The sequence below is a fragment of the Ictalurus furcatus genome, chromosome 7 (assembly GCF_023375685.1).
Source record: "Ictalurus furcatus strain D&B chromosome 7, Billie_1.0, whole genome shotgun sequence".
Taxonomy (NCBI): Eukaryota; Metazoa; Chordata; class Actinopteri; order Siluriformes; family Ictaluridae; genus Ictalurus; species Ictalurus furcatus.
The window spans coordinates 25,306,576-25,322,570 of NC_071261.1; the positions used below are offsets into that span (position 1 = coordinate 25,306,576).

At 39.9% G+C, this 15,995-nt stretch overlaps 1 protein-coding gene across 1 annotated transcript in view; it reads left to right on the forward strand.

Moving 5' to 3' along the window:
* Positions 1–12,866, forward strand: part of si:dkey-183c6.7 (urea transporter 2) — a 12,913-nt gene extending 47 nt beyond the window's left edge. The window contains exons 1-8 of the mRNA XM_053629509.1: positions 1–202; positions 1,886–2,075; positions 2,204–2,332; positions 2,459–2,651; positions 5,662–5,809; positions 12,028–12,162; positions 12,518–12,567; positions 12,661–12,866. The exon at positions 1–202 is cut by the window's left edge and continues 47 nt beyond it. Coding sequence (XP_053485484.1) covers positions 91–202; positions 1,886–2,075; positions 2,204–2,332; positions 2,459–2,651; positions 5,662–5,809; positions 12,028–12,162; positions 12,518–12,567; positions 12,661–12,837 — 1,134 coding nt within the window. The 5' untranslated portion in view covers positions 1–90 and the 3' untranslated portion in view covers positions 12,838–12,866. The remainder of the gene's footprint in view (positions 203–1,885; positions 2,076–2,203; positions 2,333–2,458; positions 2,652–5,661; positions 5,810–12,027; positions 12,163–12,517; positions 12,568–12,660) is intronic.
* The last annotated feature ends 3,129 nt before the right edge of the window (positions 12,867–15,995 follow it).

Sequence of the window (15,995 nt, forward strand, 5' to 3'; positions counted from 1 at the left end):
GAGACTAAAGTAACCCTGTCCATAACAGAGGGAAAGCAAGACAGAGAGAGAAAGACTCAGTTGCTTGATTCTTGTAGGTCTCTGTTAGTGATGTTTAAGACTAAAAAAACATGTGAGCAGCCAAAGGGCCTCACGGAGCACCTGATCCAGAAGCTGCTGTACTGCACAGGAGAAATGGAGCACTTCCACACGCACATGCAGGGTAAGAGTCGACATTACATCCATACATATCAAATGTTCTGTGACATAAACTGTCGAAGATTAAAGGAAAAGTCCACAAAGTAACACATTGAATATGTTTCCGCTGAAATGTTTTTATGTTTAGTGATGCTGGTACTAATTTGTTAGTTAAGGTTGTCTTCTCTTTATTGTCTTCTCGATCAGCTCCCTAGGTCATGAATCATAGTGAGCACTGATGCCCCATGGATTTTGCTGTGCATTGTGGGATTTTTTTAGGCCGCGAACGTTCCAGTGCACTGGAAGGATTTTGCAAAACTTAAACTAGCCGACTCCCTGATCCCTGATGCCCTGACTACTGAACTAGGGAGGTGGTTGAGATATACCCATTGTTTACTGCTCTGACACCATGGGCAACATTGCTATTGCTAGCACAAATACAAAAGTGTTTTTACTAGGAGAAAAAAATGTAACTTTAAAAATGTTTACATTTATCTCAAATATAAGGGAAAATTATCCGATTTTGCTGTTAGCTCTGAAAAAAAAAAAAAAAAAAAGCAATGTCATGACAGAAGGTTCCATAACACAATGATACACTTTCACTGATACGATAGAAACTGAGTTAATTAGTCTGGTTATTCGACTGTTTGCTTTAGCCTTGCCAATGTGCTAAGACTTTGAGGATCATAGTATTTATAAGTGCAGTAAACACTCTATATCGCACTTTCTCTCTCAAGTCATTTGATTGGCACTTTATTGGCAGAACTGCATGAGGGAAATTACTGGAAAAGCTGGAGCATAAGGAAAATATGAGCAGTAACAGCCAAAACAATAAAGGTGAATGCAATAACAGCAACAGAATGTCAGATTTCATATCACAAAGATATTATTAATATAAAGATATATGTGGAGAAGACATTTGATATTGATGACTGGGCAAGATGAGGGAGTCTCCTACTGTCTCGCAGTCTCTTTTTCTATCTAACTCTTCCTTTCTGCTTTGTTAGAGCAGATTAAATAGTGATTTGTGACCCAAAAGCGCGTGTACACAGACATTTAGTGTGTTACTGTATGTTTCACAGATGCTTCTTTGTTATTCCAGGAATCAAATGTCAAAAAGTGTATGATAAGATATTACTATAGAAAGTCGGTGATGCAAATATTCTCCAATAAATTGTATAGCATGTCCCCACCGTTTTCCGGCTTTCTTCAAATGAGGTTTGGAGATGAAGAATGTCATAGCACAACCGTGTTTTCTTACCTTTTTTTTCCTAACATCTCAGAATAATTTTAAGTGATACTGTAGATACATCCATCCATCCATCTTCTATACCGCTTTTCCTTCTGAGGGTCACGGGAAACCTGGAGACTATCCCAGGGAGCATCGGGCACAAGCCGGGGTACACCCTGGACAGGGTGCCAATTAATCGCAGGGCACAATCACATACACATTCACACACCCATTCATACACTACGGACACTTTGGAAAGGCCAATCCGCCTACCATGCATGTCTTTGGACTGGGGGAGGAAACCGGAGTACCCGGAGGAAACCCCCGCAGCACGGGGAGAACATGCCTGTAGATACAGTAGATTGTAAAATAGATATACATTTCCATTTTCCCCCACCACTGAACTGCTTCTCTCTCTCTCTCTCTCTCTCTCTCTCTCTCTCTCTCTCTCGCTCTCTCTCGCTCTCTCCCTGTCAGACCAGGCCTTCCTCATGCAGCTGCTGGAGTGGTTATTGCGGGGTGTCTCTGGTGTGATCATGGTGAATAACCCTTTGAGTGGAGCTCTGATTCTTACTGCTCTGTCAATTGCCAGTCCCTGGCAGGCCCTACTGGGAAGCCTGGGACTAATCTCCTCCACAGTCATGGCAATCCTCATCGGACAGGAACGGTGAGAGAAAACCACAGATTACACACACACACATACACACACAAACACACACACACACACACGTACACATGTATACTGTACACAATAGTGGGACATTTTCTTTGTGTGGGTGTGTTTATGTGCCACAGAGTAGAGGTTTCCAAAGGTGAACACGGTTATAACGGAATGCTGGTGGCCTTATTGATCGGTGTGTCCAGCAATGCAGGAGACTGGTACTGGTGGCTACTGCTGCCTGCATGTCTTGCTGGAGCCATAACGTAAGACCCTCGCATGCCCACATATGTACACACATACACAGAGTTTGTGATGGACCTATACCACCCTATCTCTCTCGCTCTCTCTCTCTCTGTCTCTCTCTCTCTCTCTCTCTCTCTCTCTCTCAGTACATTTGTACACAGTGGCCTGGCTGCTGTGTTTGACAGATGGGATTTGCCTGTAAGTGTGTTCCCCTTCAACACTGTCTTGCTGCTGTATTTGGCCTGCACCGGTATTGAGAACCCATACTACCCCAACCATCCAGCCCTGCCTCAGGGGGCAACACTGAGCATCAACAGCACACACCTCAACATAACTCAGGTCAGGACATCAATGCACTCATAAGGGGATACTAGAGCTGTGCATGCTTCTGTACTATTTCAGACCATTTTTGAGTATACATAATGTTGTTCATGCTGAGAAATGTAGTGCAGACACTGATGACTCACTATTTAGGGATTTGGCACAAAAACAAGTGTGGAGCGATGGACACTTTTCTACACTAACCTTTCCAGGAACAGCTTTTAGCAGATAACAAACTGAAACAACATGGCTATCAGTGATGACAGTAAGAAATTTGTCTGCAGAGCTGCTTTTGTCTCCATAACAAAACTGTTTGTGTATCACGACTGATTGTGCCCTGTGATGGGTTGGCACCCCGTCCAGGGTGTCCCCCGCCTCGTGCCCTTGTGGGGTGTCCCCAGGGATAGGCTCCAGGCTCCTCATGACACTGTGTAAGATACGCGGTACAGAAAATGGATGGATGATGTGACATCTGGAATTTTCTGTACCGAAAATCTTCAGTCACTGCTTTGTCCTGGTCAGAGTTACGGTGGATCTAGAGCCTGTCCTGTGAACACTGTGTGCAAGGCAGGAGTACACTGGACTCCGGTCTATGCACACACATTCACACCTAGGTGCAGTTTAAAATAACCAACCCACATACTGGCATGTTTTTTGGAGGTGGAGGGAAACCAGAGAGCCTAGAGGAATCTCACACAGACATGGTGAGAACATGGTGAAACTACACAGAAATGCAAACTCAGGATCAAACCAGGAATTGTGGAGCCATGAGGCAGCAATGCTACCCACTGTACCATGTGCTGCCTGCAACTATAATACGCACAATAATCATAATATATTGTAACATAAATATATATTCATACCGCTATTTTCACACTGCTAGTATCCTCTCTTTACTTTTCCATTCCTTCTATCTGCTGCTCTCTCTATTCAGAAGTGCACAAGTCTCAGCATGTATGGGTGTGAAAGAAAAAAAAGAGAGCCTATTTATAATTCATAGTGTTCCAGTATTCTACCTCCTCCGTGCTAGTCTGACTTTCAGATAATCTATATCCACATAGCCTCTATGCTAACCTGTGCTGTGTCAGGAAGTCTCTGTGATTTGCCTTTTGCCTCCTCAATGCAGTTGCACCCCGTGGCGGTCCTTTCAGGCCCCATCAATATACAGCTTAAGAGCATCTAGTGCATCCGGTACATCTCCATGGAGACAGCTTGAGCTAAGAGAGCGCGAGAAGTGAAGGAATGGTGTGAGGAGAGAGGGAGCAAGAAGGAATCGTAAGTTTTATACAGCTATAGCTCTTTTACTGCCCTGTGTCATGAATAGCCTACTGGGTGAATGGAAATTTCCAGAGCTCTCACTGGCAGTGAAATGAATTTCTTATTAAGTACATTGTAAATCCAGCTATGGCCTCACATTATTTCTTTTCTATATTATTCATTAATCTGTTAGGACTTGCAAAACATATATAAAACATTAGCACAAAACTTCTTTTTTTATGGCGCAATGTTAGAAAATGTGTTTAAACTCGTAAATGAAAAAAGGTCCCAACATTCTGTTCGTTTAGCAAGAATCTTTCATTTTTTCATTTCAGACTAGTAGAGAGTTAGTACATATAATATATTGGGACATCTGTAAAAAAAAAAAAAAAAAGAAAAAAGAAAAAAAGAAAGAAAAAGAAAAATAATTACACTTATTTACCAGACAGATTTCAATGAAAATTGTATACTGTAGTTGTACAGTGTACAGGGACCTTAACCCTATCTGCTCCAGGTATCATGGCTGACCCTGCACTTTGACCCCAACTTCCTAACAAGCTGGGATATGCAGAAAAAAGAATTTCACTGTGCTGTATAGTATAAGTTACAAATAAGGCTTCTTCTTCCTCTTCCTCTTCTTCTTCATTATTTACGCATTAACTGTTCTCAAGTGGGGCAACAGTAAAAGCTAAATAGTTAGCAGGTTTGCCTCACATCTTCATGGTTGGGGGTACTGCCTCAAACCTGTGTGTGTGGATTTTACATATTCTCCTCGTGCTTTAAGTACTTGGTTTCCTCCATATACTCAGGTTTCCTCCCCCAGTCCAAAGACATGCATTGTAGGCTGATTGGCATTTCCAAAGCGTCCATACTATGTGAATGTGTCCCCTGCCTTGTGCCTTGAGTTCCCTGGAATAGGCTACAGGCTCCCTGTGACCCTGTGTAGGATAAACAGTATGGAAAATGGATGGATGTATGGATCAGTTGAAAACTCTACCACCGATTAAACTCATAATGCATAGAAGCCCATACTACAATATTTGATATCAGCTGTTTATCAGACATGACAACAGTGAACACTGAACATGTTCGGAGCAAATATGTGTTGCCAATAGAATATACAGCAATGCATTAGAATATTTTGAATTAATGCTATGCAAACACAATATTCACCATCTTCATCATCAGGTTTAGTAACTGCTTTATCCTGGTCCGGGTCCTGGTGGATCAGGAGCCTATTCCTGGAATACCGGGTACAGGACGCAAATACACACAGGAAGGGATACCAGTCCATCACAGTGCACCATCCACACACACATTCACACCAACGGGTGTGGGCAGTTCACCTACTGGGAGGTGGCAAGAAACTGGGAAACCCTAATTAAATACATCTTATGTGATACAGTATGCGGCTCAGTTTTATTACCCCTTACAGATGTTCTACGCGTCTCCTGCGTTCACACTAGTAAGCAATGATGTCACTCTCAGTTCGTCTCTTGTAGACATGTAGCATCCAACTGTTTTAAACAAGCTATTGTGTCATTTATACATATCACTGATTTATTCTTTTTTTATGCATTTTACTGCTGTAATAAAACTCAGCAAATGATGATACAGCTGTTCTTCTTCCATGTTTGCGATCAAATGCTGTTGAATGGGAACTAAAAATGAGTAGGTTTTATTTATTTTTATTTTTTTAAAGTTGTTAGTTGTAAATTTGTTAGGTTTAGATTTTGGTGTATGTACTGTGCATATCGGTGTTTTCTGTTAGCTCACGCAGGGTACAGTGTTGGGAGTGGGGCAGATCTATGCTTGTGATGCTCTGGGGTCCTCCCTAATCATTCTTGCAGCTGTGCTGTTATACTCTCCAGTCCAGGCCTTTCATGCACTGCTGGGATCAAGTTTCGGGGTACTGGCAGGTAAAATTTTATTCCATTTTAACATTTTTAGTGAACTAGAAGACTTTTTTATTATACCAGAGTCACTACTGATGGCTGGAAGGTGTGCATTAATTCTCAAAAATGTAATTAAATGTTTTAGAACAAAGCTCCTGATACGATGTAGACCTATTGGAATGTAATCATCAAGCATAAATAATAGCTTTTACTAGGTTTATACTCACACATCTCTCTCACTTTCATCATTGTTTTGATAAACAAAGAAAATAAAAATGATTCATGTGATGTATATGCAAGGATTTATTTATGCGCAACAGTGCATGGAAATGGTTTAATTAAATCAGACAGGAATAGCATGAGATAACACCCTCCTACAGGTAAAAAATAAAAGTATAATGGTAGACTATAAACATAGCAGTTTGCATTATGAGGAAGCAACACATATACAAAGCATCTATTTTTACTAGCTGGTAAGTGGCCATGGTATTACTGAGATAATATCCTCCACCAGAGGTTTTTCCTTCACCAAGGGAGTTCAGTGGGTGTTAACTCGTACTTATTCTCCATTTCATGAGTTGTATGTGTTGGTTTGATTTCTCATGAGAAATCAGCCGTTTTTGTGTAACATTATACTTTGTATAAAGGCACTGAAGATGAATCAAGCTCATATATATACCTGATGCTTTTAGGGGAGACATTGAGAGGTTAATATTCCAATAGTGTGCTTCTCTTTTCTCTTCCCACTCGCTCAACCCCACATTATGCACACACACACACACACACACACACACACACACACACACACACACACAAACACTCAGACACACACACAAACCCCACCTCAATAGCACCTCTCTATCTGTTACCGTATGAGTCATACTAGACAGTAATGGTGTGTGTGTGTGTGTGTGTGTGTGTGTGTGTGTTTTGTGTGTGTCTAATATATTTGTATGTAAAGACATTGTTTGAGGTTGTGTATGTGTGTGAGAGAGTCATTCATACACACTCTAGGGGCTTGATAAAGCACAGCTGACGCAGAAAGCATAGCCACAAGCTGTGCCTAATCATCAAGCAGCAGCCATGCATGCTTGGCCTCGTAGGCGTAGGTGTCTGATGCCAGCTAGAAAGCCGATTTAACAAAATCAGAAACATGCAAACTGTTTTCCTCTAAAGCCAGCTACAGAGTGCTGCCCAGCCTAGAGAGAGAGAGCCACGGAGTATCTGCTCATTCCTAACATTTATCGATTAGCCACATCGATTCTTGTCTTTGCTATCATATAGTGGTGTAAACAGAGAGTAAAGTACTGATCCAGGATCAGTATTTTGTAACCTTAAGTCAATGAATACACTGGCAGATAGATTTTTCCCTAGATTAGCATTAGCCTTAGCCTCTGCTAAATGCAAGCTGGATCAATAGGCCGAGAGCTCTGGCCAGAAGGATTTCATCTCTGAAAAGAGAACCAGTCTGTATCATTTTCCCTTCTGCACTCTATCTCCACTCCCTCCTCAGATATTCAGTCTCATTTCCTGTAAGAAAAGCTCTTGTGATCATTAAACAGAGTGAAATCTAAAGTAGAATAATGTCACCGATATTCGGACCAGAGGCCTACTTTATTCTTCTTCTGAAAAGAAAAAAAAAACACTCTCCATATAGGGGATGAGAAAAACCTACATGCAAACCAGTGCACATTTATAAAGGATTAAATTATGCTTTTAGCTTGCTAACAGACCTCCTCTAAGCAGTACCTGACCAATCCTAGCTTAGCAAATGTAACTAATTATAGGATTATATGCACCTCAGACAGGGTAGCTGATAAGTTTTAACAGGGGAGTGAAATCCTTCATAACAATGAAATGTCAAATAATGTGGGGAAAAAATGTGAAAGACCACATTGTCAGTCAGCCCAGTCAAATATCATACTCAGCAGGAGCATCTACTCTGAGATATGATATAAAAAGCCCATTTTGATGCTGTTTGAACAGTGGGTTTAATATATATGTGCATCTATATGTCCGTCTGAAACAATGGATGAAAAGTACTAATTACTAATCACTATGAAATGGGGAATGGTGACAGGATGATCACTGTTTTCTAGATAAAATCGGACACTTAAATAACAACATTGTGTCATTCACACTCAATGCATATAATGATATATTTCCTTCCCCTGTAGTGCTGGAACCATGCTGCTCTTTTATTTCCATATCGTTTACTGGGACTGCTATGCTAGTTGATAAGACTGTTGTGGGGCAGGGGCAGAAGGTGGGGGGGGGGGGTGTTATCAATGATTTTGCAGGTTTTAGCTTCACTCTTTATCCTTTTTGTGTTATAACACTACCAAGACACCATGATGTTATGGAAGCTTTAAAATGCAGATGGGACACTTTTGTCTATAAAATAGCTTACGCCTTTTCTTCTCCTTTGCTGTGCAATGACACAGGTGTCAGTTATAACAAACATTTGGAATGACATGTGAAACTAAATGCAGTGGACAAGAGTGAGGCTATCATCTGTCACCTTCATATACCATCATCCTCTCTGAGAAGAACATGTCCGTCAGGATTACAATGCAGCGCAGGCTGATTAACTTCACAGAGATGATATAAAACAATGTTCGATCACCTTAAGGGCAAGAAAAGAAAATACTAGTCATTTTGAACTGTCTAGTACTCTGAAGCTAAAAATGCAAGAGATTCACAATCAGATCCGTGTCGGACAGTTCGGGAGGTGCTAGGCTTAGAATAAATATAACACACTCTAGCGCTGGAAGCAGTTTCAGGGCAAAGAGATAAACTCAGGCGTATGCACAGTCACCATGGTGATGCTGAAAATAGGAAAGGGATCAATCTGTATAAAGGCACAGATGCAGAATTTAGGTTACTGACTTCATATGACATATGTGGGATGCTTTTTCTAATGCAGCCATTGCTACAGCGTTTTACTCCATGAAATATTGCAGTACACAGTAAAGTGGTTTGGGGAGAGAGAGAGAGAGAGAGAGAGAGAGAGAGAGAGAGAGAGAGAGAGTGAAACATGAAAAAGATGCAGAAGACGGCATTAAGTCTAGAAGAATAAGAGATGAATGAGTCATAGCATTTGCATGGGAAGTGATGTGGTACACGCTGAGTCATTATTACTGTCCACTGGCACTGTGTGTGTGTGTGTGTGTGTGTGTGTGTGTGTGTGTGTGTGTCTGTGTGTGTGAGAGAGAGAGAGCAAAAAAACAAAAACAAAAGTTGTGTTCATCCACAGGTTCATTTATAGAGAAAGGTCACTGTACATCAATACAAACTGACCACCTATATCTTGACATGTCTGTCCTGATGGGCGTGGTCTCTTCCACAGTAATTGAGGGCATGAGAAAAAGTGTTGAAACACCCAAACAACTGTCTTTTTAAAGGTCATTTAAGAAACAGCTACTTAAAGGTCATTTCTTTAAGGGACAGAAAGAAATCCAGTGACATTGTTGCTTAGCATCTGGCAGATCATTTGTTCCCAAAGTCAAAGCTCCACCTATTAATAATAATGACAAAGGTTTCTCTGTGTCTGGGGTGCAGTTTTAACCAATGATTTAGGGCATCTGGGCAAAAACCAACAGAATGATGAATGCCAAGGAATATAAAGAGATTTCATCAAGTAGATGATAAACAGGGGGCTGGGGAAAGACACGCAGTATTAAATCAGCCACCTCGACCTCTCGATATCAACATAACTTAATTTGTATGGACAGGCAAGTAAGTCAAGTCTTATACACAGCATGGCTGAATTTATCATAGCACTGCTTCAGTTGTGCTTCCCAACAGAGTTCACATATTTAAAATGAAAAAAAAAAAAATTCTTCTATTTTTATGTTTATTTGTAGTTAGTGTAATGATATATGACATTGTTTCAAGTAAATAAACAGTTGCTATCAAGATGAATAGCTTTAAAAAGGATATGTATACTAACCATACAGAGGAGAGGAATAATCAAATAATCTATCCATAAAAGTTTCAATGCCATTTACAGATATGCATAAATGATGTGAAAAGACAGTGCAGGTTGTATTGGCAGTAACAATACAGCACTGATTGCAACAGAAAAACAGAACATGATTACACACTGGAGCATTACCACATTTTAACATTTGAATGGGTTTAACCACATTTTTGTCAGATAAAGAAAAGAAAAGAAAAGTCGTTGTGTTACTGCAGCAGTCCTGTAGTCAGGTGTGGCAGAAACGCAGTATAGACAAAAAGAGACACAAGAGGACAGAAAGAAATGGGGGGGGGGGGGCATGTAAGAGAGAAATAATGAGCTAGGAAAAGGGAGAAAGGATTGGGCGTGTCCTTCTATCATCATCTCCAATCATCTCAGGCATGAGATTTTGAATATTTTTTTTTTAAATCCAACCAAATACAGGGATAAAAGCAGAGAAGGAAATTATGTTTATTTTACTGAAATTTTGCACCAAGACCCAAACCATCTTCTAACTTATTGTGTGTCCCTCAGGCACCAAGGTTCTGTAACTCAAATAATCTCTACAATCAGAAACCTCTAAGATATGGAAGCTCATTCTTATAACCTGCAAGAACTTTATTTTCACATTTCCGTTTCCATAGTAACTAGTCATCAAGGCTGAGGTGAGAGAGGCCTAAGGCCTACATAGTATTTCTCCATGCAAAATAATAATAATAATTTTTTTAAAAAAAAACATTTTTAAAAACAAACATGCTGGTGTTCAAAATATGCACTTGCATAGAAAAAGATGCACTTACACAGAAAAAGATGCACTTACACAGAATAAGATGCACATACACAGACACACAGCGTGTGGTCTTCAATCACACCAGAGCTGGAAGTTTGCAGTTCAAAGCTACAGGCTTCATATCCTGTGTGTTGTCATTTGGCATTTTGTAGACATGAGCTAATGTTCTGCTGTGTGCGAGAGGCGTGTGTGTGTGTGTGTGTGTGTGTGTGTGTGTGTGTGTGTGTGTGTGTGTGTGTGTGTGTGTGTGTGTGTGTGTGTGTGTGTGTGTGTGTGTGTGAGAGCAGCACATCCACTTCCCCTGGTCTGGAGGGGCAAAGTGTGCATTCACACTGTCACACCCTAGTCTGACACTGAGGAGTGAAAAGCCCCCAGGCTTAATGTCTAGTTATAAGAGCTAATCTAGTGTGAATGTTCAAAAGCTACACTGTGGTTACTGAAGGCAGTCTCTCACCATTCACACCTTCACTGCGCTTCAGAGGACACGGACTAGGAAAGAGTAAAAAAAGAAAAGGAAGAAGACAAAAATGAGTGAGGTGATCAGAAGGGAGAGAGAGGGAGAAAGAGAGAGAAAGAGGATCTTCTGCATGTACGAAACCACACCCTATTCACTTTATAGTATAGTATTTTGAGAGTTTTGGTATTTTAGTCACATAAAGGCACAGTGGAGACTACACAGTGGGCTTGTGAAATCCCACATAGGCTAGTGTCCAATCACTGTACTCTAGTAAGTAAAGAATGCCCACAGTTTGCTCTCAGTAGGGAATAGGGAACCATTTTGGACACAAGCACAAGCAATGGAAAATAGTAAAGAGAGAGGAAATCATGCCTAAGTCTGCAGTGCCTCCTCCAGGCAATCAGCACTATAGCAGCCATGTGTAAAAAACCTTTTAATACAATTACATTTTTACATATGATACATGGCTACTGCGTATCAAGAGTGTCAATGTGAAGAAAACATGAAAACATTTGAAGCTGGGAAAGGAGAATAACAACTCTTCCTTTATTTTATCCCTCAAATTCTTTGCTTCTTCCTCCTTTCTTCCCTCCCCTCCTTTTATTCTTCCTTCCTTACATCCATCCATCCATCCTTCTTCTTTCTTTCTTTCTTTTTTACTATTTGTCCCTCTTCCTCCCCTCTATTGTTTCTTCGCTCCTTTCCTGCTTCTTTTCTTTCTCATTCAACATGCATAAATGTTTAATCATCCAATTCCAGTGTGTGTGTGTTGTGTGTGTTGTTGTTGTTGGTATTATTATTATTATTATTATTATTGTTGTTGTTGTTGTTGTTGTTGTTGTTGTGTTTCCATGCAGACATTTTGTCATAGGATAAAAAATAAGAATCTATTAGTAAATAAATGAAAATAAATTAAAATAGCTGAGAAATATCTGAGGAAGAGACTAGGAAAAACATTCAAATGATAGCAATATTGATTGGAAATATGATTAGCCTTTCACTCAGTCAATCTCTCTCTGTCTGTCTCTCTGCAGGTCTTTCTGTTGCAGTGCAGCAGGATGTTTTATACAAAGGGCTGGCTGGTTTTAATGGCGCACTGGGCTGCATGGCTGTTGGAGGGCGTTTATTCACATTAAGCTGGAGAACTCATGTCTTCTCCATTATTTGTGGTGAGACACTCACACTCCTCCTCCTGTGATAATGCTCAAATATTACCCTATTACCCAGTCAGGCCAAATTCTGCTCTGTTCCATATCTTCCGTACCCTGTGCTCTGTCTATCCAATTTACTCTCTTTTGCTTTCTATTTTCCTTCTATAATCAGCCTTTCCTCTTCTTGTTTTCCTGTAATTAGTATTGTTAATGATGTTCTTTGTTTTAAACACTGTAGTGCTTAATTAAATAAATAATAATTAAATAATTCTTATTTCAGTAAACACAGCAGATCCAGGGTAAGAATGCACATTTGTTTTTATTTATTGACGCTTGTGCCTGTTAATTAAAACTCTCTCTCCATTCTCTACAGCCTTCCTCTCTTCCTATGCACACTTCGCCTTGAGCAATGTGCTGGCAAGTGTGAGTACACTGTGTGTATTTACTAGTCAGAGATACACCTGAACAGCCATATGCAGTGCTTTTGATTTATCTATGGCTGTGTTGTGTGTGTAGGTGGGTCTCCCTGCCAGCAGCTGGGCCTCCACACTAACTATCAGTCTTATGCTGTTAGTGAGTGGGCGGAGCCTCTCCACATACCGCATCACTATTGGCCGAGACAGCTCTCCTGGAAGCCCCTTACACACTCCCAGTCAGTGTGCTGAGGCAAACACAGACACTAGTTCTGTGTGACGCACTCTCTCTCTCTCTCTCTCTCTGTCACACACACACACACACACACACACGCGCACAGTGAACCATGTTTATTTATGGTGTCCGGTCCACAAATTTTCTCTACTAATTATGTGTCATCGCTCTTATCCTGAAATGTCTGATGAATGCTTCCCACAGGGAGTAAAGTTGCTTTGCAATATAAAGCACTTCTTAAGATAGAAACGTGTGTGGGTAGTCTGATTCAACTCATCAACTTTGCGGTTGCTAACACTGTTAGGAAATATGATTGGGACAGACTGAGTTTATGGCTCTCTCCTCTCTGTGTGACGTCCCACTCTCATCCTCCCACTTGCACTGAGTGTTCACAGCCCGATCCACTGTCAACACTGATCTTCAGATAGAATTTGTGCAGGTCATCACAGGCAAGGCAGAAGACACATCTCTACTAAATGGATAGAACGTGTGAAATTTGGATATTAAGCTGAAACGTGGCTAAAGGCCTAAACCAATGAGTGGCAATATCAAAATGCAGATGGACCTGTAACATTTCTACTGTTCTTCTAGTTAGTGTGCAATCACAGAAATCCAAACAATATCTGGAGGAAAAGTAAAACATTCCTCATTAACAATAGAGCTAGTGTAATGTTGGACAGTTTGGAGCAGACAGTGTGGGTTTGAGGCCTCATTTGACTTGCCACAAAAGGGGGGGGGATACAGTTGTACAACAAAAGAGTAGGTACTTATTCATCAAACAAGTGCAAGTCTACAGGACAGTAACACAATTTCATCTCGTTTTGATTATTATATTATATTGCCATTTCTCATTCAGTTAACCGGTGCTATTTGATGCATTTTCAAAAATATTACAGGTAATTATAGACACATTTTGAGTTGAGACGGTTTTAAGATCTGGGGTTTTTTTGTTTGTTTGTTTGGGCTTTTTGTAAAAAAATCGAAAAACCTTTGAACGCAGGATTGAACGTCTTTTTAAGAATGGCTAAACTGTCATACTTGTACAACGTCTATGAAAGTAGAAGAAAACAACTGATTTATTCAACGAATCCTAAGAAACATTTATGAAACTTATGATCTGCAAATGCCAAGATGTGCAACATCTATAGGCCTACTACATGATTAAACTTAACTGCCTCGTTTCTTTCAGCCCATGAGAATTAGCAAAAATGAATATTGAAGCAGCCCACAGCAGTCTCAACAGTCTCACCCTATCTAGAATTCACACTCGAAACAACACACTCTACTAGGTGTCTTTTCCACAGTTAAGGCAAAAACTGATGAGTGAAGTACATTTCATACAAAGTGATATCAAAGTGAAAACTAAGTGATATTGCCCTGCATTTCATTACTGTCTGTTTAGCTGTTTTTTCCACTGGTCTGCATAGTTGACATCCCCACAGTATTGACTACTGAATGTACGAGTCTAATCAGCTATCCTATGAAACCCCTAATATATATATATATATATATATATATATATATATATATATATATATATATATATATGTAATATTAATGAGTATTAATCCTAATGTTTCCTCCAATCTTCCTATTCTACTTTACGAGCCCAGGATTAACTGCAAGTGTTAATCAATAGAATAGATAATATGTTTTTAAAAATTCATAGCCTTCAAATGCTCCTGAAAATATGGATGCAGTTCAGGCAGAATTTGAGTTTGATACCCTGATCCGTACCACAGGAAAGCTGAAACCATGACAGCTGAGTTTGAGTCGAAACAAAAAGCTTTTAATGGTGACGTCATTCCAGTACAAAAAAATAAAATAAAATTGAACATAGTGTTTAAAAACATCGAACATAAAATATATTCTACATTAAATATCATTAGTAGCCCAATCTGTGGGCTTTTCATTAAACAAACCTATATTTCAACCAGCCAGAGTAGTGCAAAAGTTAGCAGAAGCACAATTTTAAAAAATACAAACATGCAAATAATAATGGTCTTTAAATGAGTTGTAATGATAATGGCAAATATCCAACAAAACAATACCTACTGTCAGATAAAAAAATCTATCTGCCATGGCTTTTTATTTTTTGCCAACCGAGAACCTATAAAGAGTTGTAAAGTAATGTAATCTAGTGTATGATCGGGTGTGTATCCCTGCATGCAATTAAGGGGGTTGAAAGTGATAAAAGAACTCCTTCACAGAGATATTTATACACTGATGTGTGCCTTTCTGTGTGAGAGTGTATGTGTATGTGTGTGTGGGTAGTAATGAATCCTGCGCAGAAAAGAGAAAGTCTAAAAAGCCTATAATGTCATTTAACAATTTGTCATGCTAATTCGTGTAAGAAAGGAGGCCGAGACTATTCATATTGTGCAAGCCGTGTGTGTGTGTGTGTGTGTGTGTGTGAAAGAAGCAGAGCATCTACCTGTTTTCAGAATAAGATTTAAGTGCTAAGCAAATATGTTTGTGTGTTTTGTGTGTGTCTACAGTGAATGACAGTGAGAATAGTGCTATCCTTCAAACGCCATCTACAGTAGCCTAGTCACTGTGCTTTACGCTCCTAACGCAATTACACAAGCTTGCAGTCACTCATAATAGAGCATTACCACGAAAGCTGTAAGATGTGTGAAGAGTGCCGGTTTTGTGAAGAAACCAACAGAAAGAAATGAGCTGGATTTAGCTGAGCTGGATCGGCTATGATATAGTGATCGATGGCAGTTATTCATTAACAATCTTTAAGTAGGTGTGCAGACCAGGTTAGACAGTACATGAGATCAGTGCAGACCAACATTCTCCAATTTTATCCAGAAAAAAAGGACTAGTGAAGGTCTAAGATATTGTTCCTACTAAACAGTAACAGATCTAGCATATAAAAAAAAACTGTAGCCTGAGTTTCCAGGTCACGTTTGCAGAATGAGCAGAGGCACAGAAATAGAATCAGTCCTCCCATCGGGGAAGGAGGGAGTATACACAGTCTGTGGTGTAGTCAAGGCCATATGCAGTGTAAACACATGCTTTTTCCAGTGTGCTCATGTATGTTCACTTCATGATAGTAGATAGTAGAACCACTTATATTTTCCTGCATTAAAGGATGAATTCACCATGAATTACTTATTTATCTTTATAATTGACATCTTCAGTGGCATCCATGATATATAACTAAAGTTTTTTTTTAACTTTCTGGGTCTATTTTC